The sequence below is a fragment of the Pelobates fuscus genome, chromosome 11 (genome assembly GCF_036172605.1).
Source record: "Pelobates fuscus isolate aPelFus1 chromosome 11, aPelFus1.pri, whole genome shotgun sequence".
Classification (NCBI taxonomy): Eukaryota; Metazoa; Chordata; class Amphibia; order Anura; family Pelobatidae; genus Pelobates; species Pelobates fuscus.
The window spans coordinates 121374476-121401602 of NC_086327.1; the positions used below are offsets into that span (position 1 = coordinate 121374476).

The window sequence follows — 27127 nt, forward strand, 5'->3', positions numbered from 1 at the left end:
CTCCCATAGCCAGTAACCTGTGTTTATTATACATTATCCTCTCATAGCCAGTAACCTGTGCTTATTATACATTATCCCCCCCATAGCCAGTAACCTGTGTTTATTATACATTATCCCTCCCATAGCCAGTAACCTGTGCTTATTATACATTATCCCCCCATAGCCAGTAACCTGTGTTTATTATACATTATCCCTCCCATAGCCAGTAACCTGTGCTTATTATACATTATCCCCCCATAGCCAGTAACCTGTGTTTATTATACATTATCCTCCCATAGCCAGTAACCTGTGTTTATTATACATTATCCCTCCCATAGCCAGTAACCTGTGCTTATTATACATTATCCCCCCCATAGCCAGTAACCAGGGTTTCTTCCTCTAAAAACTAGGTGCGTCTTATGGTGAGGTGCGTCTTATGGAGCGAAAAATACGGTAATATATATGTTCAGAAACATATTAGTAATATATGTAAATCGGGTTCATGCAAAGAGGGTGAAAAGGTATTAAAGAAAAACACACTTATTGCATCAAAATTACAAAGCCAAACTTTTAAAAGCTTTCCTCATTTATTTCTCAGGATGAGGAATATATCGGTTGTAGACTGAGGATTTCCATCTGCCCAATCTTTTAATAATATGCACTGGAGTGTCAGTGTTGAAGGAGACCGAAGCTGCCCCTATTCTAAATTAAAGACCCGAGACATGGATACAACCCAATCTTAGGAGTAGTGTTCTGATGTAGAAGATGAATTTAGCCGTAGTCAGAGGGATTCAGTGAGAGTAGTGGTGAAATGTGTGTGGCATGACTGAGTGTGGGTAAGTAAGAGTCAAGTATTTTAACTGGGCACTAGTTCTAGGTGGGATAAAGTGGTATAGCGGATGGATGAGTAGTTTGGTTCGTTTTAGAGGTTTGTAGAGAAAGTATATAGTGATCATGATTTTTAGCGATATCCAATATTTTTAAGGTGGTCTCAAACAAACATAAAATGCTATATAGAATTTGTGGGAATATCGAATAGTCGTGTACAGTAAATCAGAGAGGGCTCAGAATATCGAACCATCGATCGGTATCCAACCTTGTGCAAATGGGGAGTTTGCGGTTGTGCAAATGGACTGTTTGCGGTTGTTTGCAGTGCGTTAAACGGGGAGTTTGGTCTGTCTCTGTGAAGCGGGCGTAACCCTTACACTACCTGATGTTTTAAAGCACGTTATTGCAAACAATTTAGGAATGTTAGGTGATTTATGCCCTTTATGGATTAAAACCAGACTCTGCATCAACTATGTAATTTTCCATGGTTGTTTTGCCATGGATCCCCCTCCGGCATGCCACAGTACGGGTGTTAGTCCCCTTGAAACAACTTTTCCATCACTAATGTGGCCAAAAAGAGTCCCTGTGGGTTTTAAAATTCGCCTGCCTATTGAAGTCTTTGGCGGTTCGCCAGGTTCGCCCGTTCGCGAACATTTGCGGAAATTTGCGTTCGCCGTTCGCGAACGGAAAATTTTATGTTCGCGACATCACTAATTGTGACAATAAAGAGTGTGTAAAACGTATGTGCTGTCACAAATGTTTTATTTGTCTTTTCTATTGAGCAAGAATGTCAAAGTTATGCCAACCAGCTATTAAACAGAGAATGTCGAAAACTTTTCCAGGCTGCACTCTTTTAGAAACATAGAAACATAGAATGTGACGGCAGATAAGAACCATTCGGCCCATCTAATCTGCCCAGTTTTCTAAATACTTTCAGTAGTCCCTGGCATTATCTTATAGTTAGGATAGCCTTATGCCTATCCCACGCATGCTTAAACTCCTTTACTGTGTTACTGTGTTTACTTACTTTTGCGGTATTTAAAATTTTTTATCTGTAACCACTAACCAAATGGTAAATGGTAAAGCACTGACCAAATGGTTCTCATCAGTTATATCATGAGCATGCTAAAAAAAGAAATTAAATTCCTTCTTTCAATCTCCTGTATAGTAGCAGAGATTTCAGTTCTGACAATGGTGAGCAAACCTATCCCAGCAAAATACAATTTTCATCAAATCAGAATAAAACATAAAGGAGAAAATTCCAGACTGAGTTCTAAGAGACTTTCCAAACAGTCCAGTGCATGGACATTGATTCCATTCCTAGATTCAACACCAGCCACCGTCAAGAGGTCATTGTTTTGAAACCAGAACATATGATGAAAACCCCACTCACAAACCAGAATGCTATTGGAGGGACACAGGACACCTTAAATAAAAAGGAAAATGTGACCGCTTGCTTGCTCTCCTCTTACTTTTAGTGTATTTTTACAATGGAAGAGGGACATCTTTGTGTGTCCCTTTAACTCTCTGATTGGTGGATTGAAAATAGGTTATTTTTTTTTAACAGTGAGCAGCCACAGGCAAGTCATTTTTACTAGACATGTGCAATTCGTTTCGGTCTGAATATGAATTCGGACGAATTTCGGGCATTCGGGTACTTCCGAATGTCCGAATTGCCGAAGTGCCGAATTGCCGAGGTCCTGAAGTTCCGAAATTACCGAATTTCCGAAGTGTCGAAGTGCTGAAGCTGCCGAAGTTCCGAAGTGTCAAAGTGCCGGAGGTCTGAAGCACAGTATTGCCTAAGTACTAATATACTTACCCAGTGAAAGAAGAATGTTACATTGTATACAATTTTAAATAAAAAGTATACAAACATAGCCAGGATTCAGCTGTAACCATTTGCAACACTTACAACAATCAAGTAACATACATTCATATAAAATGTAAGTTACTTAGCCAGTCAATGTAATGACAGGAATGAATAAGTAGATAACTCCCTAATTCTCACGGTATTAGGGCGCTATCTACTAAAAGGCTGAAAGACCTAAATTGGTCTTTCAGACAAATGTACTAATACTAAGTAAAGATTACTTAGTATTAGTAAATTATGCCCCTACTCGCTATACCACGAGTAGGTGCATGTCTAGTAAACAGTGAGCAACCTGTGGCTGCTCACTGTTAAAAAAAAAAATAAGGTACCCACTCTCGAGCCCCCACTCGCGCGTCAAACTATTGCCCCCCCAGGGCCCCCACCCCTGAGCGGCGGGTGGGGGCTCTAAATCAGAATAAGGGGGGGACCTAATGTCCTCCCCCCTGGCCCCCACCCCTGAGCGGTGGATGGGGGCCCTAAATTATAATAAGGGGGGGGAACCTTATGTCCTCCCCCTGGCCCTTACCCCTGAGCGGTGGGTGGGGCCCTAAATACTAATGTCCTCCCTCCTGGCCCCCACCCACCTGAGCGGTGGGTGGGGGCCCTACAGTAAAATAAGGGGGGGGACCTAATGTTCGCCCCCCTGAGCGGCGGGTGGGGGCCCTAAATACTAATATGGGGGGGACCTAATGTCCTCCCCCCGGATCCCCACCCGTGAGCGGCGGGTGGGGGCCCTAAATTGGAATAAGGGACCTAATGTCCTCCCCCTGGCTCCCACCCCTGAGCGGCAGGTTGGGGCCCTAAATACCAGTAGGGGAGGGGACCTACCCCCACCCCTGAGCGACGGGTGGGGGCCCTAAAAAGAATGTTAACCCCCTCCGAGGTGACTAGGGGTCCCGAAACCCCTAGTCACCCCCTCCCCCCCAAAATAAATTAACCCTCTACCTACCCCCCTCACCCTAAAAATAATGAGGGGGGCCTTTAACTAAGTACCTGTAAAAAAACATAAAACTTACCATTTGATGTTTTCTTTCTTCTAAAATCTTCTTTTTTCAGCCCAAAAAAGGGCAAATAAAAAAACCATAATAACCGACGCACTTAAAAAAAAAAAAAAAACAACGCAAAAAAATATAAATCTATCTTCACCCGGTGAAGGCTCCACGCAGACTGAGCTCTGCAGGGCGGAGGAAGGCTTATAAAGTCTTGCCCCGCCCTGCAATTAGGCTCAGAGCACTCTGATTGGTGGGTTTAAGCCATCCAATCAGAGTGCTCTGACAGGTAAATGAAGAGACTGACAGGTAAGTCTCTACATTTACCTGTCACAGCACTCTGATTGGTTGGTTTGAAATCCACCAATCAGAGTGCTCTGAGTCATTTTACACAGCGTGGGAAAGTTCTTTGGAATTTTCCCACGCTGTGTAATTTGACTCATAACACTCTGATTGGTTACTTAATCCTTGGGTTTCCACAACTCCGTTCCCACCTGTGAAAACAATTTGTCGGCCTGATCTCCTTGCCAGCTGTCCTGTGCATCCTGCAAAAGAATTGACCGATGTACTGGGGGGGAAATGTCTATTTTTCTGCTGGAGGCAAGACCTGCTCTGGAGTACTGGGTAAGTAAATGTAAGTGTACCTTGCATGTTAAGGGCTCAACAAAATTGGAAAATGTCACTATAAATGAACTACTTTCATTACAAAAGCGAAGTAGTGAACTTAGTAGTGTACCAAAAAAGCACTCAATGGAACTTCTGCTTGGTTTAGGATTGTTATGGGCAAATGCAAATATTGTATTTCTCAAACTGTGTACTTTGTCTTTAAGAGATATTGCAAACTGAGAAGGTGTTAGAAGTGGAACATATCGTTTTTCATACGTTTCTTTAAGCAATAACATTTTACTTACTTTCGGTGCGTAATATGTTGATGCCATTTTGTCCCAGACGAATAACAATAAAAATAATGCAAAAACAAGCTTCAAGGCTATACTACGACTCTTCCAGTACACAATATACTGCGGTAACCCTAAATAGATAAAGATGTTCAGACTTTAAGATGCCTTCCTCCTTCTGCTTCCTTCCGCGCGGCTCTCTGATAGCTGGGAGGAGTGACCGGGGCAGTCACTTCCTCCTAGCTCTGTCTGATGTCGATCTGTTAAAGCGCCGCAACACAACGCTAACCGGGCCCCCTGAAAATCCATATCCATTGGGTGGCCCTAACAGCATAGTGGCCCTTCATGTGCGGCCCCGGCGGTTTGCCGGTGCCGAAAAACATGACGGCGGGTACCTGGTTGCAGGGTTCTGCAGGGCGGCTGGGCCCACTGGAGTAACAAGCCCGGTATGTACGCCAGTGGTCAGGGGCGGACTGACCACTCGGGCATATCGGTCATGGACCGAGGGCCCGAGGCAGCCAGGGGCCCGGCCGCACAGCCATGCTCCAGCTGGAGAGATCAGAGATCTCTCCAACTGGAACGGCAAAATGTAAACATTTTTTAGTTTATTAATAGGTTGCTGGGGACCCTGATAGAGCTCGGGGCCCCAGCAAACTACCGCTCTGCACATTACCTCCCTCCCACTGAATGAGACCTGGCAGCATTACCAGCTCTCTCTGCCAGGTCTCCTGCTTCCTGTCCCACGCGGCTCTGTGTGATGGGAGAGGCGGGGCCAGGAAGTGACATCACTTCCGGTTTACTCCTCACACAGAGCCCTCGCACAGCCACCAGGGGAAGGAGCAGCAGCAGCCTTGGAGAGAGCAGACAGAGCAAAGAGAAAGGTAGGCACTACTCACCCCCCCCTTCTCACTAGTCACCCCCCTCTCTGTAACTAGTCACCCCCCTCTCTGTCACTAGTCACCCCCCCTCTCTGTCACTAGTCACCCCCCCTCTCTGTCACTAGTCACCCCCCCTCTCTGTCACTAGTCACCCCCCCTCTCTGTCACTAGTCACCCCCCTCTCTGTCACTAGTCACCCCCCCTCTCTGTCACTAGTCACCCCCCCTCTCTGTCACTAGTCACCCCCCTCTCTGTCACTAGTTACCCCGCTCTCTGTCACTAGTCACCCCCCCTCTCTGTCACTAGTCACCCCCCCTCTCTGTCACTAGTCACCCCCCCTCTCTGTCACTAGTCACCCCCCCTCTCTGTCACTAGTCACCCCCCCTCTCTGTCACTAGTCACCCCCCTCTCTGTCACTAGTCACCCCCCTCTCTGTCACTAGTCACCCCGCTCTCTGTCACTAGTCACCCCGCTCTCTGTCACTAGTCACCCCGCTCTCTGTCACTAGTCACCCCGCTCTCTGTCACTAGTCACCCCCCCTGTCACTAGTCACCCCCTCTCTGTCACTAGTCACCCCCTCTCTGTCACTAGTCACCCCCCTCTCTGTCACTAGTCACCCCCCTCTCTGTCACTAGTCACCCCCCTCTCTGTCACTAGTCACCCCCCCTCTCTGTCACTAGTCACCCCCCCTCTCTGTCACTAGTCACCCCCCTCTCTGTCACTAGTCACCCCGCTCTCTGTCACTAGTCACCCCGCTCTCTGTCACTAGTCACCCCGCTCTCTGTCACTAGTCACCCCCTCTCTGTCACTAGTCACCCCCCCTCTCTGTCACTAGTCACCCCCCCTCTCTGTCACTAGTCACCCCCCCCTCTCTGTCACTAGTCACCCCCCTCTCTGTCACTAGTCACCCCGCTCTCTGTCACTAGTCACCCCGCTCTCTGTCACTAGTCACCCCGCTCTCTGTCACTAGTCGCCCCCTCCCTCTCTCTGTCACTAGTCGCCCCCTCCCTCTCTCTGTCACTAGTCGCCCCCTCCCTCTCTCTGTCACTAGTCGCCCCCTCCCTCTCTCTGTCACTAGTCGCCCCCTCCCACTCTCTGTCACTAGTCGCCCCCTCCCACTCTCTGTCACTAGTCGCCCCCTCCCACTCTCTGTCACTAGTCGCCCCCTCCCACTCTCTGTCACTAGTCGCCCCCTCCCACTCTCTGTCACTAGTCGCCCCCTCCCTCTCTCTGTCATTAGTCACCCCTTCCCTCCCTCCCTCTGTCACTAGTCACCCCTTCCCTGCCTCCCTCTGTCACTGTGTCACCCCCTCCCTCACTCTGTCACTAGTCACCCCCTCACTCTAGTGACATAGGGAGGAAGGGGGTGACTAGTGACAGGGAGGGAGGGGGCGACTAGTGACAGGGAGGGAGGGGGCGACTAGTGACAGGGAGGGAGGAGGCGACTAGTGACAGTTTCTCCCTCCCTCTGTCACCAGTCATCCCCTCAATCTGTCACTAGTCATCCCTTCCCTCCCTCACTCTGCCACTAGTCACGCCTTCCCTCCCTCTGTCACTAGTCACTTCCTCTCCTCCCTCTATCACTAGTCACCCCCCCTCACTGTGTCTACCCCTCACGCTGCCACCATTCACCGCCTCCCTCCCTCACTCTGCCACCAGGTACCCCCTCACTCTGCCACCTGTCACCACCTCCCTCACACACTCTGTCACATATGCATTCACACTGACCCTATATACAAAAAAGCACATGTAGTCATCCAGACATGCACAAGTGCATTCACACCGACTCAAATACAAACATGCATTGATACACAGGTCTTCACAATATACACATCCAAAGGAATGCCGTATTAAATGAGTTATATTTAAAGGGACACTATAGTCACCCAGACCACTTCAGCTCAATGAAGTGGTCTGGGTGCCAGGTCCCTCAGGTTTTAACCCTTCAGATGTAAACATAGCAGTTTCAGAGAAACTGCTATGTTTACTTAGCAGGGTTAATCCAACCTCTAGTGACCGCTAGAGGCGCATCTGTGACGCTGGATGCAAAATTCTCATCCAACGTGCAGAACGTCTATAGGAAATCATTGAGAAATGCTTTTCTATGGACTGTTTGAATGCGCCCGCGGCACTTGCCGTGTATGCGCATTCTGCTCTACTCTGGAGCGGACGTCGGCGGGGGAGGAGAGGTCACCAGCGCCGAGGGAGCCCGGTGCTGGATAAAGGTAAGTTGCTGAAGGGGTCTTAACCCCTTCAGCACCACGGGATGGGGACCCTAAAGCTGGGGGCACCCTTAGGGCACTATAGTGTTAGGACAACCACTTTGTTTTCCTGACACTATAGTGATCCTTTAACATTTATTTAATGCACATATATTTGGCCTTCAAAGGGCCTGGGATATAATTTTGCCCTGGGGCCCCAAAGGCTCTCAGTCCACCCCTGCCAGTGGTTAGCCCTGCTAAGTTCTATGCTCTAAGACGTTATAGTGGTAAATAAGGGAACCAGCTGCGGTTACAGGATAAAAAGAAATGCTACTAAGTGACATAAAAGAACTGGTGTGGGACCAATACTGAATGGAAATATTGCAACAGCAGGATGGGAAAACCCAGCATTTTTATTTAAAAAATCAAAAACACAAACACAAGTCAAATACAGTACTTTTTAACTGCAAATTATTTGCGCTTTCCATCCAATTGTTTTAACTGCATTATCATAAGAATTGAGTTCTGCGTTAGAGGGATAATAGTTCATGATAGACTTCTACGTTATTTTTTGTTTTCTGAAAGCCTTTCGCAGTATTTGCTGTACTGATCTGAAATTAGTTTTGTACTGTAAATGACTTTTTAATATACTCACAGGGGTTTTTTTTCCCACTAATGTCTAAATTCACTCCACGTTAGTTAAATTCACCAGATTTTCAATGTCTGATGATTATTTTTAAAATGTGGTGTGTGGCAAACCTAGCCACTTCTGGACTGTGATATATTGGGGTTGTCCATAGGCTGTAAGGGGGGACTGTATCTTCTATATTGTGTGTGTATTCTCTAGGACCGTTCGCATGCTGGCAGCCCTAAGCTACCAGCATGCAAACCCTTCGTTTGACGAATTGCGGCCATCCGGGCCGTTCGCCAACCGAATACGGGCTCCCCAGGTGGACCACACACTTAGAGTCGTGTGGCGCTCGTTAACCGATTGAAACAATGTTGCAATCGGTAATTAAAGGCTCTCCTAGGTGGCCGTCGTTCGACTACCGACCATGCAGCGGTCGGCCATCTTGGATCCTTTGTCTCTCCAGCGGTGTTCGGTCGTCGAGCGCCTGGTACTAAAAATGGCTACTCAATGATACGAACACCGCTGGACTTCCAGAGCGTTCGGGAGTTCCGCTCTCATCACATTGTGTTCCCCATCGGTGTTCGGTAGTTTTAAACCGAACTCGATGGCTAAGTGTATTTCATGCGGCGTTCGGTCAGTTCAGCTGGGAGCTGAGCGGTATTCTCACAAAAGATGCGCTCAGGTCCCAGCTATCTGCCGAACGTTCGGTCACTTAAATCTGCCGAATAAAACGTAAAAACCGTATTTTAATACAGATTGTCAGTTCTGCTGCACGAGGGGATAATCCACTTAATAGTCCATTTTAGTGGGAGTATCCTTCTCGTGCAGCACAGCCTGTTGGGAAAATTACATTGCATGATGGGAGAAATCCCCTGGATTCACTGTATGGAAACCCCTTGCATGGGGAACTGTATAAATATGCCAGCTGTGAATAAAGCCAGTGAGTTGACTCCCAAACTGTGTTTCGTCCGGTTATTGGGAGGATTTGGGGACTTGCCTTACTTTTCAGCGCTGACTGTGGATTTACCTGTGGAACCAGCGGAGATCGTGGATTTTAATATTGCACTCCGCTACATGGTGTCTGTTACAAATTCAGCAATTCAAAGGAGCAAATCCAGTAGAAACGATAGTATTTGTATATGTCTCAAGCATGGAATATCTTATCACAGATCTCATCTGTTCTTCTAGGAGGCACGTTCACAAAATAAATTCACCATCTCTGTGCAAGCGGATATACAGAGATTTTAAGTATTTCCTCACTAGAAGTGCAAACAGACAGCTGGAAATTAGTTAAAAAATAAATTAATAAAATTAAACCAAAGGGATTTATAGACCCCCTATCAACTAGGAGGTCACCATAGCTCTTTTTAAACCCTTCAAACAATAGACAGAAATGTAAGGGTTAATAATAGAGTGGGTGCGCACATCTCTATAATGAACTTTCTAACAATTATTCAGATTTATTTATCTATTTTTAACTATTTGCTTGAAGGAGATTAAATCCAGAATATACTCCCTGTTCAAAATTATTATGCAAATGATATTTTTCTCATTTACCTAAATAATTGATGTAAATAACAGTCAGCTTAATTCTCATGTTTTCAACTATTAAAGGGACACTACAGTCACCTGAACAACTACAGCTTAATGCAGCTGTTCAGGTGAGATCTATAGCTCCCTGCAGGCAATCTAATGTAAACACTGTCTTTTCAGAGAAAATACAGTGTTTACATTGATTGATAGGAATACCTCCAGTGGCCGTCACTCAGATGGCCACCAGAGGGACTTCCTATCATGTATGGCTCTAAAAAGTCCATGTAGACGTCAGACGTATTAAAATACGTCTGACGTGTGCAGGAGAGAGAAGGCACTGTGTGCGCGCCTCCTCTCTCCTGCCTGTCAGCAGAGGAGAAGGGGCGGGCAAAGACCGCGCGCATGCGCGGTAGTGCGCTCACGACTGAATAGCGCGGCATGAATGCCGCCCTATGAAGTATGTGCGCATGTGCGGCTAAGCCGCGCATTCGCACAATGGAGCAATGACGCTTCCAAATGGAAGTGTCTGATTGCTCCCTGCTCGCGCCCTCCTATTTCGTCATTTTGACGAAATAGGGGGCGCGGCTTCACGAGGCTCCCAGCGCTGGAACCATGTGAGTAAAACGGGTTGGCTGGAGAGTCCCTTTAAGAGTATAATTCAAATTTTATTGAACAAACCTCCTAATGATAACAGTATTTTTTTTTTTTTTTTAAACATAAAAATTGTACAATGCAATGTTCCAAATTATTACGTAAAGAACTTGAAAATTTTAATTTGTTGTGTTTGCAGCATATTTACTGAAATCAAAAGCTATTTCAATCCAACTTTTAACTTTTTAAACATTTTAACAGGTCACGTTACATTTTAACATAGGACCCCTTATTTGATAGCAGCTTCACAAGTCTTGCATCCATTGAACGTGTGAGTTTTTGGACAGTTTCTGATTGAATTTGTTTGTCAGAATAGCTTCCCAGAGCTGCTGTTTGGATGTAAACTGCCTCCCACCCTCATAGATTTTTTGCTTGAGGATGCTCCAAAAGTTCTCAATAGGATTGAGGTCAGGGGAGGATGGAGGCCACACCATGACTTTCTCCCCTTTTATCCCCATAGCAGCCATTGATGCAGAGGTATTCTTTGCAGTATGAGATGGTGCATTGTCATGCATGAAGATGATTTTATTACAGAAAGCATAGTTTTTCCTTCTGTACTAGGGAAGAAAGTGAAACTGTGGATCTGTGAATATGTTCCAAACTTCCCTCAAGCTTAAACAAAGTGAAGGTATATATAGATGTTTAAATTTTTCAAGCACTGAATAAGGATTGTGTCACTTTTTTAAGAAGAGAAAAAAAAAAAAAAACGGAGATTAGATTTTTTTTTTTATTCAGCAAAATATATACTTCTCTATTTCATAATAACTTGACCTCAGCGCCCCAGAGTTCTGTTCCCACACCATTATTCTTGGAAATTTCCTAGAATTGTAACCTTTAGGAATAAGGAATTGAGAAGCCATTTTCCACTTATGTTAAGGGAAAGGTTTAAAAAAAACAAAAAAAAAAAAAACGCACTTAATATTTATTGCATAGTTTTAGGGAGTATGAAAAAAATATCTATTACAGTTAGCACAGACGTCTATGAGGGGCATATTGTGAATACGATGCACAATTGCAAATTGAGTTTTCAATTGGTTCAGCTCACAAATCATGCCTGCAAACAAATGTTTCCTTGACGGTCATCTCAAACTATAGTTCAAAGCAAGAGAGGCAGCTGGGAAAGCAGGGCTGTGTCTATGGCTATTTACCATACACGCTGGTATGTAAATTGAAAATATAAGAATAAAAAAAACAAAAAAACACTACTCCAGTTCCACAACCCTGTGGGAAAGTGTGACAAAGGTGCTTCTATCAAATTGATGATTTTGCAAGACAAATTCCCCCCCCCCCCACAAAAAAACAAACAAACCATGCACAGACATGCAAATTAACCCTTAAACTGTTCAGAAAGCTGAAGTGGTTTAAGTGCTTGGAGTGTTCCTTTAAAGGGTTACTTCAACCCCTTTTGCTTCATTTCTTTTTTTAACTGGGCATTATTCTTGAGGTTCACCCCTAAAAATGCTAAAATAAAGTTCTGTGCTGCCTAAATAGTGCAAATAGACATGGCGCACAAGATATGCAAAAACGTTGCAAATACAGACTCTGACCACCATGACTTCTTCTAATAGCAGAAGTGATCATGGCAATTGGAGTAACACTTATGTTTGCACTAAATAAATTATATGCTGCAGATACCTTATGCCCCTTCTCCTCCATATGCATTTTTGTACAAGTTTGAGACTAGTTTAAACTTTCACCTCCCAATACTATCGAGTTTTAAAAATATGCTGCCACGGCTATCAACCATTACGGTTAACTGTGGTAATGTTCATGATCTACTGGAGGACTAATCTTCTTAGTGACTTAATGTTTTGATATTAACATTGTCTTCATGTGATTTTTTTTGTTGTCTAGACATTGTTGTCTAGACTGTAGCGGTTATGATGCAAGGAAAGCCCCTGAGCCCCACTGTAAGTAGCCAAACTATTTTAGAATGAGTTGGCTTCCTACCTGGGGTCCACAGCTCTCCAACTCCACTATATCCGACAGAGACAAAAGCTCTGAAGCAAGAGCTTCTTTTAACCAGAGTGCAGGGCTTGTTCATTCACGGAGAGTGTCAGCAGATCACGCTCAGCCATAGAGCTAAACTCGACAAACAACTGACATCGTAGAGGGGAAAGTGGTACCTGGCAGACCCCACACAAGTCAAACTAATTTAGTCAAAAACGGTTTAAATACTTTCAATGGGGGCAAAGCAGGGATGCCCCGACACCATGGTTATAACAGCACGCTGTAATGGATATGTTGCTTGGATCGTTTCTTTGTTAATATAATCTGTGCCCATTATAGATTTCTAAAAATGCTAGTTTATGATCACGTGTATGTGATATATGGGTATGTCTCCCCCCCCCCCCATTTTTACACTGGTGTTAAAGGATGGTCATTACTACCACCAGAAGGGATAATTTGTCATTACAAAGACAGCCAAAAATCAAGTCGCACAAATGTGTCATGTATTTTATTTCAGTTGTTATACCAACAATATTTGCTCCCAAGTGCTAGGTTAAAGCCAAATGACCTCAAATTAAGTTTTTTTCTTTTTACACAGCAATTTTGAGGAGTGAAAAATTGATCAGCGATTAAAGCGAAACTGCAGAAAGCCTTCAGTATTTGGAAGACGTTAAACGGGTCTGTTACACTGAGCTTTCTGCTAAACAATCTTTTCCATTGTGAGAAGTTCTTAGAAATGTTTCATTAGAAGGTAATCTTATACAATCATCTCCCATCTACTCAGAGGCTCCAAAGCATCGCTACCGCTTTGCAGATTCCCACGTCATTATAGTTAAAGTAGCAAAGGCCAGCAAAGGTCAAGGCTGAAAGTGCAAAGAGACCAGTATTGGCCAACTTAACCTTGGCATCTCCGTGGACGTAATCTGTCACCACCTGTCCAAGGCCCCTGCAAGTAAAACAAAAAGGACAAGATTATACATTTGAATAGACTAAAATCTTTAAAGAAATTCAAAGCATCAATTTGCAAAAATTACAATACTGGTCACAAGAAGGCTTCAAACAGCTTTCAAAAACTTCAATGAAGGCCAACAATGACATTTCACTAGACTATCAAAACTCTGACAAACGTAATCCATCACTATTAAGTACATGTGCTAATGTGGCACTTTAAAGTAGATTATTGGCCACGTATAAAGCATCTTGAAACAAAGACATGATCTGTTCCTGAATGCGGAGGAACGCTGAGCTGTGAAAGTGTACTTTGCCCTCTTTTTTTTGCTGCACTTTTCACGGTCAGCAGAGTTAACTTGGCTGGTGGTTTGAGAATTGTCACGTCTAGAGAAGTTCAGTCACAATAAGCTGCCAGCACACACACTGTCTTGAAATAGCAATTTTTCTCTGAAGTCACCTTCTTGGGTGATTGTACGGATCTAAAAGTTGCTGTGTCAGTTAACAAAAAGAGAAATGGTAGTTCCTCTATGTTACCACAGAAATATAAGATGTGCCTCCATAGATCATACATTCAACTCCAAGCCATCCTGATAACCAATGTGAAAAGTTTGTCCCTCCGCTCAGTATGAAGTGATGAAGAGCATTATACTCTGTTAAAAGGACAGAGGTCCTGAAATGTCTGTTTTGGTTATTCAAAGAAAAGGAGAAAGTCGTGAGCTTGTGTCATGATGACAAAGAAGAAGAAGAGGTTAACCCCACAGTTGCTCGACAATAAAATAAAAAAATAAAAAAAGGGACAAAAAGAAAAAAATTCCAAATGAACGAAAAATAGTAAAACTTGACCTAAAATTATAACCTAATCTCAATTAATAAAAGGTCCAAATCGTAGTCCGCTACATATAGGTAATGTCCGCCTAAAGGACTGAGGAATCAAAAACCAATGCTAGAAGAGCACGGAGAGTGAAATATCACACTTGTACAGCAGGGGTAGTAAAGAAAGTATTTGTTATTTATAAACGCACTAAGTAAATATCCTGATGTGTCAAATGGGAAACCATAGGATCGTCAACGCATCAAAATCAAATAAGTTTACTAAATGCTGCTGAGGCATAGAAGTAATAAAATAGAAATGGTTTGTTCAGCAGTCACAGAGAGAAACAAAAGAAAATTACGGTTTTACTGTGTAAGTTTGTGCTGTGGAATATTTATAAGTTTCTAATTGTTGTTATGAGCAGCTCTGAGTCAGCATAGACTATCTCAGTATCACTCTATAGTCTGTTGTACTGTCAATGATATAGTAAATGTGCAGTAGTAATGTTCATTTCAGATAACTGCCAGAGATACGGTGGGTAATTTGACATGTCTGCTCAATGGTTAGATCTGTTGTGAGGTCATGCTAGGTTCAGTGGTTAGTAATAGATACGAAAAGAGATTTCGCACACACGCAGACAGGAAGACAATTGGTGTAGCTGACTGCAGCAGGAAATGACTCAGAGGTGGGTAGTTATTGATAAGAAATAAAGTTAAAAAAAAAAGTAAAAGTAAAAGGTACGAAAGGGTAAGGCATCCACGAACACAAAGTACAAGTAGAAGGACAGGGGTGTTGCATAGCGGTATGCTGAGAGCCAGAGCCATTGATCTAGGTAAGTCGTCTGCAAGAGTTTAAGATACGGAATTAAATACTCGACAGGACACAAGGAGACAGTAAGCAGATATACACAAATAGGTTGGCCCACTGCCCACTAAATCTTTCCCTAGTCGTGCCTTTGAGGGCACCTGTCAAAGTAAACAAAAGCTAACTAGCTAGAATACACACACACATATATATATATATATATATATATATATATTTTAATATTAAAAGGACCACTATAGTGCCAGGAAAACATACTCGTTTTCCTGGCACTATAGTGCCCTGAGGGTGCCCCCACCCTCAGGGTCCCACTCCCGCCGGGCTGGATAGAGAGGAAGGGGTTAAACACTTACCTTTCTCCAGCGCAAGGCTCCCTCAGTGCTGGAGACTCTCCTCCTCTTTTCCCCGTCTTTGGCTGAATGCGCAAGCGAGGCAAGAGCCGCGCGCGCGCGCCTTCAGCCAGTCTCATAGGAAATCATTCTCAATGCTTTCCTATGGACGCTGGCATCTTCTCACTGTGAAAATCACAGTGAGAAGCTCGGAAGCGCCTCTAGCGGCTGTCAATGCGACAGCCACTAGAGGCTGGATTAACCCATAGGTAAACATAGCAGTTTCTCTGAAACTGCTATGTTTACAGCAGAAAGGGTTAACCTTAGATGGACCTGGCACCCAGACCCCTTCATTAAGCTGAAGTGGTCTGGGTGCCTATAGTGGTCCTTTAAGGAATCTAGCTAGTTAGCTTTTGTATATATATATAGCTGGGACTGTGGAATCTCTGAAATTTTCAGAATGGATTTACACTGAAATCACGGTATCCGGTGGGAACCCAACAGCCACCGGTATGTATTCAGAAAGCCTGGGCGCTTGTTTCGCCTGTTAGCTTCCTTTCAAGTATGGTCCCCCTTAGATTAATTTTTTCACAGCAGAAAAGGACACAGAAAAACTCATTTTGTTTCTCTCAGTGATTGCTGAACAAACCATTTTTGAAAAATGTTTTTATACTACTCAGCCTTTAGTGACTTTATATAAATTGGTTTTGATGCATTGAAGAACCTACGGTTTCCCATTTGGCACATTAGGATAGTTACGAAGTGTGTTTCTAAATAGAAAAGACATTCTTTACCTACTGTGACATTACACTCTCCATGTCCTTCTATCATGGATTTTGATTCCTCACTTCATTCAGGCTGACATAACCTACATAGGATAGGTATAGGACTACGATTTGGACCTTTATCAATGGACATTAGGTTATAATTTTAGATCATTTATAATAAACGTTGAGTTTTACTATTTTTTCTTTCATTATTGGGATTTTTTTTCTTTCCTTAATTGTCCGTCTTGGTAATGCTCTTCATAAAACTGTGTGGTGTTTTAGAAGGGAAGTCATGTTAACTAAGCTGCACCAGATGTGTTTCCATTGCTGATGTGCATCATTTTGAATCACTGTTTGAACCACAACAGTTTTAGCATTAAAGCTGCACTGGTGTCTGTTGTATTTATATTTTGGTACTGCGGTTACCACATGCACATTGATTTGTTTTGTATAAACTAATTACTACCATTGCAAACTACTGATCTTTTGGTCTAATATCACCATCAAAGTGTGTCCCCCTGTACTCCCCTCTGTCCACCTCCCTCTACATCCATTCTCTAGTAGCCAGGGGAAGTGATGTCAGAGGGGAAGGATCTGGTTGAGGTGAGAACTTGGACCTCAGATCTGTTTCTTAGTTGGAATAACCCTTTAAGGAGAGCTTTTTAAAGAGCCAACATTTCAAAGTTAAAATCCTAAAATTTTCCACAGTTTAATGAACAATTTTGTCACTAACCTTTGAATTGTAAGGAATTCAGTTTTTAAGCCTAATTAGCTTAACTGAAAATTTAGCAGACATGGAGAATTTCCACAATTCAACCATTTGGATCGAAAGTTGAAATGTACTCTCAATATCTGGCAACTGAAACTTCAGTAAATATCCGTGTGCAGCTCTGTCAGTTGTGTGCTCCAAACACACAAGATTATCAAGAAACTTTTAAATTACCAGCAATTCATCAAGGCAAATGTTAAGTCCCTTTAAACATGCTGGGTGGGAGAGGGGGAGGGGAAGACTCCTGAACAACTACTGTATGTTTTCTGAGGCCTTTGGATTTTTTGTGAACCGTTCAACCCAGGAGCCATTCCCTCTTACATGGTGGTACCTAAGGAAAAAGCATAGCTACCTGAATCTGTGAATCCACTGAGCGGCCAGAAGCTCTTATCTCCTACTCTGTTAATTGCCTGCTAGAGTCTGCAGAAGCCTCTTGTGTGCAATTAAAGTTTAAGTGACAGAGCAGGAGATAAGAAGTTAAAGTGAACACACTGTACTGTAAGAACACTTTGAAATTGAAAACCAGACTGACAATTAACATTTTGTTCACAGAGGGGTTGCGAGTCTTAGCTAGGGGAGGGCTATATAAACAAATGATTTAACAGTGACATTGCAGGAGCCTGACCTATGCACCAAACCGCTGAATTTATTGAGCACTCCAAGGACCATAACCACTGCTGTCTGCTACAGTGGCTATGCTGCTTGGAACGCTCCTTTAAGCTAAACTTGTTTTAGTGCTTAGAGTACAGCTGAAGTGCAATATAGTAGGTTTTTTTTTATTTTATTTTTTTTTATTAACATGGGCTTTATGAAGAAAACAAAACATAACAAAAAGAAATCAAAAAAGTTCCATAATTGTGCAATGAGGTCACTGCACAGTTTCTGTCTTTACCAGTGTCCATGAAGTGTGAGGGCCGCGGCCAGGGAATAATCCACAGCAGCGCCCGGGTACAGGTAAGCTGCAGGTAAGAGACCTAATAGAACCAAACTCACTGCTCGCTCACTTGTCCAGTGATGAGAGGCTGCTTTCGATACACCTGAAAAAGCATATTGAAAGACATGAAAAAGACGAGAATCAGATTATTGATCTACACACAATTCCAATAACAAACCTTATTTTTTGTTTTGAATATTTTTATTGTTTTCACAATATGACGTCATGCATCAAACTGATTTGTAATAAAGCAAGTGATTGCCCACGCAGGGGCTTAAGCATTGGTTTAACACAGTATATACAGTTGGTTGCCTGCGTAGAGGCGGATTTGTCTGTGCCAGTGTAGCTTAACTTTTTTGTTCACAATTGGTTGCTTTGTGTTTTATAGTTTTGTGTACTGTGTTGCCTTTTTGGCTCTGGTAGAGCGTTAAGTAATTGCTTTGTGTTGACTATTGTGTGCCAGTGCTGTGTGTTCGCTGGATGGTAAATGCAAATTGTCGCCTGTGCTGAGGCGCATTAATCATCTTGCAGACATTCAGCAATAATCAGAAATACAGAAAACATTTCCAACTTTCAACCTGAGGTGCATATTTGTTTTTAGGCTGCTGTGGAGTAATATATAATGAAGCTATCTGGCTATCAGGTATGCAGTAATAAGCGACTGTACAGGCTGTCGTGCAATAGTCTGTCATTATGCATGCAACGGCAGACAACCTCAATCCTTGGCCCCTATGGGCGTTATGTCATGACCATTTGGCGTTTTAAGCTGACATAGTAATTTTATGCTGCTGTGCAATAATTCTTTATGTAGCTATTTGGGTATCAGGTTTACATTAATAAGCGACTGTACAGTCCATTATGCAGCAGTCAGCCATTAAATATGCATTAGTGAACAGTATCAACTTATGGCCCCTATGGGCATTATGGACTAAACTGTACATTCCTTTGGCAATATAAACTGACTTGGTAGAGGAGAGCCAGCATCACATTGACAGAATAGGTAAAGACTCAAGATATAACTGCAACTTTGAAAATACACATGCGAGCTATCAGTCGACTGGATCGCCCTGTCAAGAGGGTCACCTATATACCACATATACCAACTAGCATAACATTATATGCAGAATGTGCAAAACTTAAAAATAAAATAAGTAAGAAATAAACGTAGCTTGTGAGATGCAAATGCAGGCCCGCGATCCGCAGGGCCGCTATGTGAATTCCCATGTCCATCTGGGAAGGCCTCCCATGGTGCTGCCCCCACACTGTCCCCGGGGTGCCAGGCCTCCTTCCCTCACCCCCAGTCCGATCACCGCTGACCGGTCGGGTCCCCCACAGTTCCGTGGGCACTCAGGAGCTGAAGCTGTTCGTTGGGCCCCACCACAAAAACCCTCCGGCCGGCTGCTCCCTGCACCTCCCCAGCTCTGCGTGGTTCCCTTGAGGAGTGTGTCCCTATGTCTCACCCGACGCCGGCCACATACTTGGAGCCGGCGTCCGCCCCCCACGAACACCGGTCCGTCGAGGGGGTCGGCACGATCCCGCCCCACCGGGCTCGCGGCGCCAGGGACTAGGCTTCCCGGGCACCCCAGACCTTGATGCCCGGGCACCCACCTCTCCCGCGGTCGAGGCCACTGCCTGGTTGATCCGTCCGGTACCTGGCCCTGCCGGGGCCAGCGCGAGTCGCCCATGCCAGACCTTCCTGGTGCGTCTCCTTCAGGGATAAATGTTCGGGCGGGCTGTACACGTTGCCTATGCCCGGTCAGGCGGCCTGCTTGGGCCCCGCGCGGTATATGCCGCCCCGGGGTGTGCCGCTGCCATGTGTGCCGCCATGCGGCCTGAGTTACCCCCCATCCCCCGGCCGGGTGGGTGAAGAAAAAAAGGGGGGGGGGGGAAACAGGGCCGAGCCGCCCCTTGCCTCAGTGTATTCTTTCAGGCTGCTGTTTGTTGTGGCTCCCGTCCGCCCGACCGGTCTTATCGGCGGGAGTCGCCATTTTCCATGTGCGTGGTGCTGCCAAGGCCTGCTCGTTTGTTTGCAGCGTTCCCGGCCTGAAATCTGCCTCTGTTTGGGGTCCCCAAGAAGCTTAAGCTTTGCTGGTTAATTGTAGACCAGTTAATGCCCGTTCATGGTACAATGGGCGCTCATTTTCGCGTTTTTTTCCGGGCCCAGGCCGGGAGGCTCAGTGTTGTGCTGCCTCTCAGTTCGGCGGCTCGGCCCCGCCCCCCAAACCTTATTTTTTGCATGCATGGACAATACTTCTCTATACTATTTGACACATTTATTATTTTTTCTGTAGAAATGCAGATTTTGCTGCAGTAAATTGAATATTACTAAAGTTTGTATTGTGCAATTAGGTGATCGCATCTCATTGTAATATAGAGATAAATATATCGTAAATTATTTATGTTTAGGCACTTTAGACTATTTAACCCCTTGAAGGCCACAGATGCACGCATACGCATTGTATGCGTGAATCTGTGGCCTTCAAGGGGTTAAATAGTCTGACGTGCCTAAATATAAATAATTGTATCGTTGCTGCACTACATTTTAAGGGCAAAGGTCTAAATGTGACTATAAAATAAATGTTTCATGTAGAAATGTTGCTGCTTCAATTTCTATAATGGCTTAATTTGTTTACTATACTTGTGGGACTTTAGTTTTGGAGCATGTCATTTTTTTAATGCTATTTGTGTGCTACATCATATTCTATGAAGGAGACAATATATGTAATAAAATAAAGAATATTCCGCCATAAACAAAAACTGTAACCAGAAGTAGCTCTCAACCTTTACCACTGGGAATACATTTTCTATGAAACATTTTATCAGTGGTCTTACTTGTCCCAGTATCATTGTGGAGTTCAGCATGTTGGCCAGACTATAAGACCTATATAGGAATGCATACTTGAGCATCACAGGGACATTGGGACCAAAAGTATTAAGCACAGTGTTGCTCGACACTGCAATTAGTGCCAGGTGTTTCATTGTAAAGATTATTTTCTGTGTAGGGATTGATCTAGTAGGTAGGGACATTAGGGTAGGCAATATTGTCCAGAAAGTATGTCAGAGGGAAACAATGTGGGTTCACAGATTAAAAACGAATGGACACTTTAGATTGAAAAAAGGATTTAAACATTATGGCATTTATGTTAATAGGAGGTTTTGTTTATTTCTCCTTTTCCCTCTGTCGTTTTATTTGTATTCTTTTATATTTTGGCATTGACCCTATGTATCTATGAAGTTTTTGCATAGATCACTTTTATACATGACTTTTGTAGTTCATCTCTATAAGTCTGTACTGTCAGACGGTGCGTGGGTAATTAAGGATTTTTTCTTTCAAATTTTATTTATGTCACATATTTCCTTTTTTATTCCCCTTGTACCATTTGATTGCCAGGGTTTGGAAAGTCCTATCATTTTAAAGCCTTATGAAATAGTATCACTATGCCATTATTCTTTTAAGGGTTATTCATGTTTTTTGTAATTATCAGATTTAATGCCTAATGCATCTTTTAGCATCCTTGACTTTTTGAGAATCAGTCTGTATAACCCCATATACAACCAGGGAACCAGTTATGTGCAGTCATGGAGATGAACGATCTGCTGGTGGTATGAATCTGTCTGAGCATACAGAGACTTTCGAGTCACCTATAGAGGGTGCGTTGTTGCCTTAATTTTATCAGCTGTTCTTTTATTGGCTTTACCAGAAGGTATATTCTCATTCATACAACACCACTCGAGAAAGCTTTGTTCGGTGAAAATCAGTCGGAGCAGAAGTTGTTCTCACCTACGATTTGTTACATGGTATTCGGCAGCGGAGTGGAAGGTTCGGTTTCAACCTCCTAGCCTCAGCCAATCACCCTTGTTTCCAGCTGCATGTTTTTTGGAGAGGAGTCCTAGTGACTGGTGTGCCTATCTAGTGCAGTTTTCTAGCGCTCTTTATTTGTAAGCGCAAGATGTTTACGTGACGGTTGTTGTGCATACAATCTACACTATGTTTTTTTGTTTTGTTTTTATAGTTTATTTTAGCCTGTTAAAGTTTCTGAAAATTGTTGCCAATCCAAGTTTCTCCTCACGTGGCAGATGCTATAATAATACTATGTATTAATATGTGTTTATAGTTATATCAATCTATTTATTTCTAGTGTCTAAGCACCAAAGTCACTATATTAAGACGCAGTTTTTCTGGCGCTGATAGTGTCCCTTTAAATAGCACTGGTATTACAATATTGAAGTAAGCATTAGTAAAGGAATGAAGATCAAGACAACAATTGAACATGTGAGACAAGGTTTGTTAACAAAGACGTGATTAAGAAAGCTAAACTAGAAGGGCAAAAAAAAGGTAGGAGTGAAATTGCAAACAATCATGGAGGTGTCTGAACTTTTACACAGTCACATGCCTTGTGAAGGAAAACAAGTAGGTGACAAAAAGAAAAAAGAAAAGAAAAAGAAAATCAATTTTTGTTATCTCTGGAAAAACAAATGATTAGTCCCTGGAAACATTGAGTAATGAAAATAAGGCAATAAAAAGATATTTGCAGATCTTAAAGAATGGAATAACTTGATGCAAGGAACACTAACAGGGTTACTTACAAAAGTGAGAATTCAAAAGGAATTTCAAATTTAAGGTAAAAATAGCCAAACTGAAAAAACGCATTGCAGAAGTTGTAGTGCAAGTAAGCTTTCAGTGCCATCCCCCCATTTTTTTGTCTAACTATTAAAAAATCTTGACAAAAGTTGGAGTTTTCAAGATACCCAAAGCCTAAGCTCTTCTCTGACCCATTACCTTCCCAATCTGAAACAGTAGTGATAGTCTAAGTTATCACTAATGATGGTACTCTTTAAATGCCATCCAAGAATAGAAACATCTGCCTTATCACGTTGGTGGCTGATGGGACTTTGGGTCAACAGAGTCCTGGTTTTGATGAAAGAACTAGAAAAAAGGCGGGACTGTAAGCAGCAAAACCAAAACAGTAATTGTAATGGTTGTGGTGTGTGTTGTCACAAATATCCTAGAGTTCAAGCAATTAGCACTTTCAAAGTTTTTCACTGCAAGATAGACATTTGCTTTGTTTTTTTTTTGTTTAAATTGGTTACTACAATCAGGTCCATGATTCCTGACCAACATATTTATGGATGGACTGAAATGTTTAGAGTTCTACTCAAACCACCATGACCACTTTTGCTTTTAGAAGTTTTCATGGTGGTAGGAATCTGTATGAAACGCTGCACATCCAGAAATATTTGTACATTTGTTCAGGGGGGCTAGTTGCACCCTGGGCTGCTCAATATCAATCCTGTGCAAATATTACATCTGTCAGCACACAGTGCATGCAGGCAACAGATGTAATGAGCTTCTCCCTTCCCCACCTTCCCTCCCTCCATTTTCAACATGGTCTTTTTTTTTTTTTTTTATTAATTAAAGTTTTTCCCTCACTTCCCTCTCAAAGGAAGAGAGATTGCACCACGGATGACACATGGCATGATGACAGACGGGGCTTGGAAACTAAGCAAGGAGGGGGTAAATTCAAGGTAAGTTTTAATATATTTAATAGGGTTTGAAATAAAATAAATGGAGTTGGACAACATAAATACCGTATATACTCGAGTATAAGCCGACCCGAATATAAGCAGAGGCCCCTAATTTTATCCCAAAAAACTGGGAAAACTTATTGACCCGAGTATAAGACTAGGGTGGGAAATGCAGCAGCTACTGGTAAATTTCTAAATAAAATTAGATCCTAAAAAAAATATATTAATTGAATATTTATTTACAGTGTGTGTATAATGAATGCAGTGTGTGCGTATGTGTGTGTGTATGAGTGCAGCGTGTGTGTATGAGTGCAGCGTGTGTGTATGAGTGCAGCGTGTGTGTGCATGAATGCAGTGTGTGAATGCAGTGTGTGCAGGGCCGGTGCAAGCATATGTCCTGACTTCCCCTCCTCCTCCCTCAGTGGTCCTTACCTCCCCACCCCCGTGTTCCTTCACTCCCCCCCCAGTGGTCCTGACTCACCCCTCCCCTAGTGGTCCTTACCCTCCCCTCCCCTAGTGGTCCTTATACCCCCCCTCCCTCCAATAGTGGTCCTTATCCCCCCCTCCCTCCCATAGTGGTCCTTATCCCCCCCCCCCTCCCTCCCATAGTGGTCCTTACCCCCCCTCCCCCTCCCTCCCATAGTGGTCCTTACCCCCCCTCCCCCTCCCTCCCATAGTGGTCCTTATCCCCCCCCTCCCTCCCATAGTGGTCCTTATACCCCCCCCTCCCTCCCATAGTGGTCCTTATACCCCCCCTCCCTCCCATAGTGGTCCTTATAACCCCCCTCCCTCCCATAGTGGTCCTTATAACCCCCCTCCCTCCCATAGTGGTCCTTATACCCCCCTCCCTCCCATAGCGGTCCTTATACCCCCCTCCCTCCCATAGTGGTCCTTAACCCACCGCCTCCCTCCCATAGTGGTCCTTATACACCCCCCCTCCCATAGTGGTCCTTATACCCTTTTTATTATTAATTTTTTTTTTTTTATTATTTTATTTCTTATTTTATTTATATTTTTTTTTTTCGTCCCCCCCTCCCTGCTTGATATATGGCAGGGAGGGGGGCTCCTTCCCTGGTGGTCCAGTGTCATTGGTAGTTCAGTGGGGGGGAGAGGGGTGCTGGCAGAGCTGTACTTACCTTTCCTGCAGCTCCTGTCAGCTCTCTCCTCCTCCGCGCGGTCTGTGCAGCTCCCTCTGTCAGCTCCCAGTGTAAGTCTCGCGAGAGCCGCGGCTCTCGCGAGATTTACACTGGTAGCTGACCGAGGTGCTGAACGGACGGCGCGGAGGAGGAGAGAGCTGACAGGAGCTGCAGGAAAGGTAAGTACAGCTCTGCCAGCACCCCTCTCCCCCGGTCTGTATTATGGCAATGCAAATTGCCATAATACAGACTCTGACTCGAGTATAAGCCGAGTTGGGGTTTTTCAGCCCAAAACATGGGCTGAAAAACTCGGCTTATACTCGAGTATATACGGTAGTGTTCAATTGGCCATTATAAAAGCTAACTAGTGACACATTGTCTAAATAAAGGGGGAAAGTAAGAGAAATTATAAGCAACATAAAAAAGCTGAAGGGATGGCTACTTGGCAGGGGGCACTAACTACCTGGGGATGTGCTTGTGCACATGAAATCTTCTTGGCCTGCTGAAAAATACACGCATAGTACATACCTGCTATTTGTTCTTGCATGAAAGGTGAAGACTGAACAAGAACATTCTGCATACACAGTCACATCTCTAGCAATATAGCTGCCTCCTACCCATGTTAGCAATGACAAATAATGAAGCAGAGACTTAAAAGGTTTATCCACCAATCATGAATGACACAAACCATTAACTATTCCCATCCAGCAATTCCAAAACTTCATTAAAATGTATCTGGTGGTTATGTCCTGTGGTTCATAATCTGGTGTACACATAACCATCAATAATGTTTTTTTCCCCCCTTTGAGTCTCCTTCTCGACTTCTGTCATTTTAGAAGTTCTACTTTGCCATATTTAGTTTCTTATGTGCTTATTTTGTTACATAACAAAGAATGGTACATACTCTTGTAAAAGCTGCTTCCACATTTCCAGTCCTATATTGAAGTATGGTATGTACAAATTTCACACATTAATATTTTATACATCAATAAACATGATTAATTCTGCAATTGGTCATCTTAGGATAGCTCTGCATTTATCCCAAGGATTGTACTGAAAAGACATGGGACATCTATATGGCTCTTGTTAATTCACCAAATATTAACTATGTACCTTGACGATTCGGTGTAGTGTGAATCTCAGAGATCTGAAGTGCAAGACGATCTTGCTGCAAGGCCACGGGTCTGATCAGCAGGGATTTCAGTGTTAAAACTATAAGGGAAAAAAAAAGTTACCTTTTTAAAAATTTTCCTCTTTCTGCACACAAAGCAAATTAATGATACACAATTCTAGATTAGTTTTATGATCTCACATGGTAAGTGATAGCAATATTTACTGCAATTTTATATTTTAATGAAAATTAAATGGTTAGTGTGGCGGTAAGCAATATGCAATTGAAAATTTATATTTTCAAACAGTTTTACACAAACTGAGGGTCCCCCATACGCCCACATCTGTTCTACACTACTTAAAGGTGCCTGCCGTAGTAGTTCTCATGACGGCACCCTTCCCCATTATGTGTCAAATCATTTTTAAATGGTGTGACGCAAACTAAGAATGTTCTAGACGCGTATTGCCAAGGAGACCCTCAATTTGTATCAGACTGCTCAAAAACCTATTTGGCAAATAACTTTGGGACAGTGCTCGGGCCATGCTGGTGCCATAACCACTACAGTCCTAGACCAACAGGGCTATTCATTAAAAAGTGTGAACTGTCAGAAAAATGCCAAACTTTATGCCACAACAGCCAAACTACAAATACTATCCAAGTATAGAGTTTTAATTTTACTTAACAGCAGATTGAAGGCGACTGAACACCGACTTGCAAAATGTAAGAACAAACCTCTAACAAGGACAAACATTTACAACTGAGGTTATGATTTGTCTAAATTTAGCAACTTTGATTTCGGTTCACTACAAATCGGTGTTTAGTGAGTAAACCCTCAATGCAGCTATTATAACCTGAAACTTTCAATTTCTTTTTTTTTTTTTTTTTATTTACAGGGTTATTAATTAAACTCTGATTGTAGGAAATTGAAACCAGAAAAGCAAAACCAAACCAATATTTTGACTAAAACATAAAATATGAGAGCAAATTAGATTGCTACAAACTAGCCATATACAGATATATTAAACCCCCAAGCTCTGGATTGTGCAGTTTGCTCACCCCTGCCTCCCTTGCGCGGGGCACTCACCTCTGTCACCTCTGCCACCCCTGCGCGGGGCACTCACCTCTACCACCCCTGCTCGGGGCACTCACTTCTGCTTCCCCTGCGCGGGGCACTCACCTCTGCCTCCCCTGCACAGGGCACACACCTATGCCTTCCCTGCGCGGGGCACTCACCCCTGCCTCCCCTGCACGGGGCACTCACCCCTGCCTCCCCTGCACAGGGCACTCACCTCTGCCTCCCCTGCACAGGGCACACAGAGCACTCCCTCTCAGCAGAGCTGCCATCTTGCCCAGTATCCCAGCAAGGTCAGTCTGTAACCTGGAAGTACACTGACAGCTAGAGGGCGGAGTCTGGCTGCCCTTTATAATAGCCAATCACACAGTGGCAGGGTTCCCAGCCCGACATGTGGCTGGACAATAACTCTCACTATTTATTGATATGATGAACACATTGAATAAGACCCCAGGGGCAGCCTGCTGCCATTAATGCCTCCTACACAATGACT

At 43.6% G+C, this 27127-nt stretch overlaps 1 protein-coding gene across 2 annotated transcripts; it reads right to left on the reverse strand.

Annotated features, from left to right (window-relative positions):
- Nucleotides 1–12892: 12892 nt before the first annotated feature.
- Nucleotides 12893–27068, reverse strand: SDHD (succinate dehydrogenase complex subunit D). 2 transcript variants are annotated; one of them, XM_063436262.1, is made up of 5 exons: nucleotides 26881–27062; nucleotides 26824–26843; nucleotides 25565–25663; nucleotides 17748–17892; nucleotides 12893–13352 (listed from the first exon to the last, which is right to left on the reverse strand). In XM_063436262.1, the coding sequence occupies exons 1-5, from the start codon at nucleotides 26904–26906 to the stop codon at nucleotides 13187–13189; spliced, it is 456 nt and encodes a 151-aa protein (XP_063292332.1). In that variant the 5' UTR covers nucleotides 26907–27062; the 3' UTR covers nucleotides 12893–13186. The 2 variants fall into 2 exon arrangements, with proteins under 2 accessions (XP_063292332.1, XP_063292331.1); XM_063436261.1 differs by lacking the exon at nucleotides 26824–26843 and having other exon boundaries at nucleotides 26852–27068.
- Nucleotides 27069–27127: the final 59 nt, after the last annotated feature.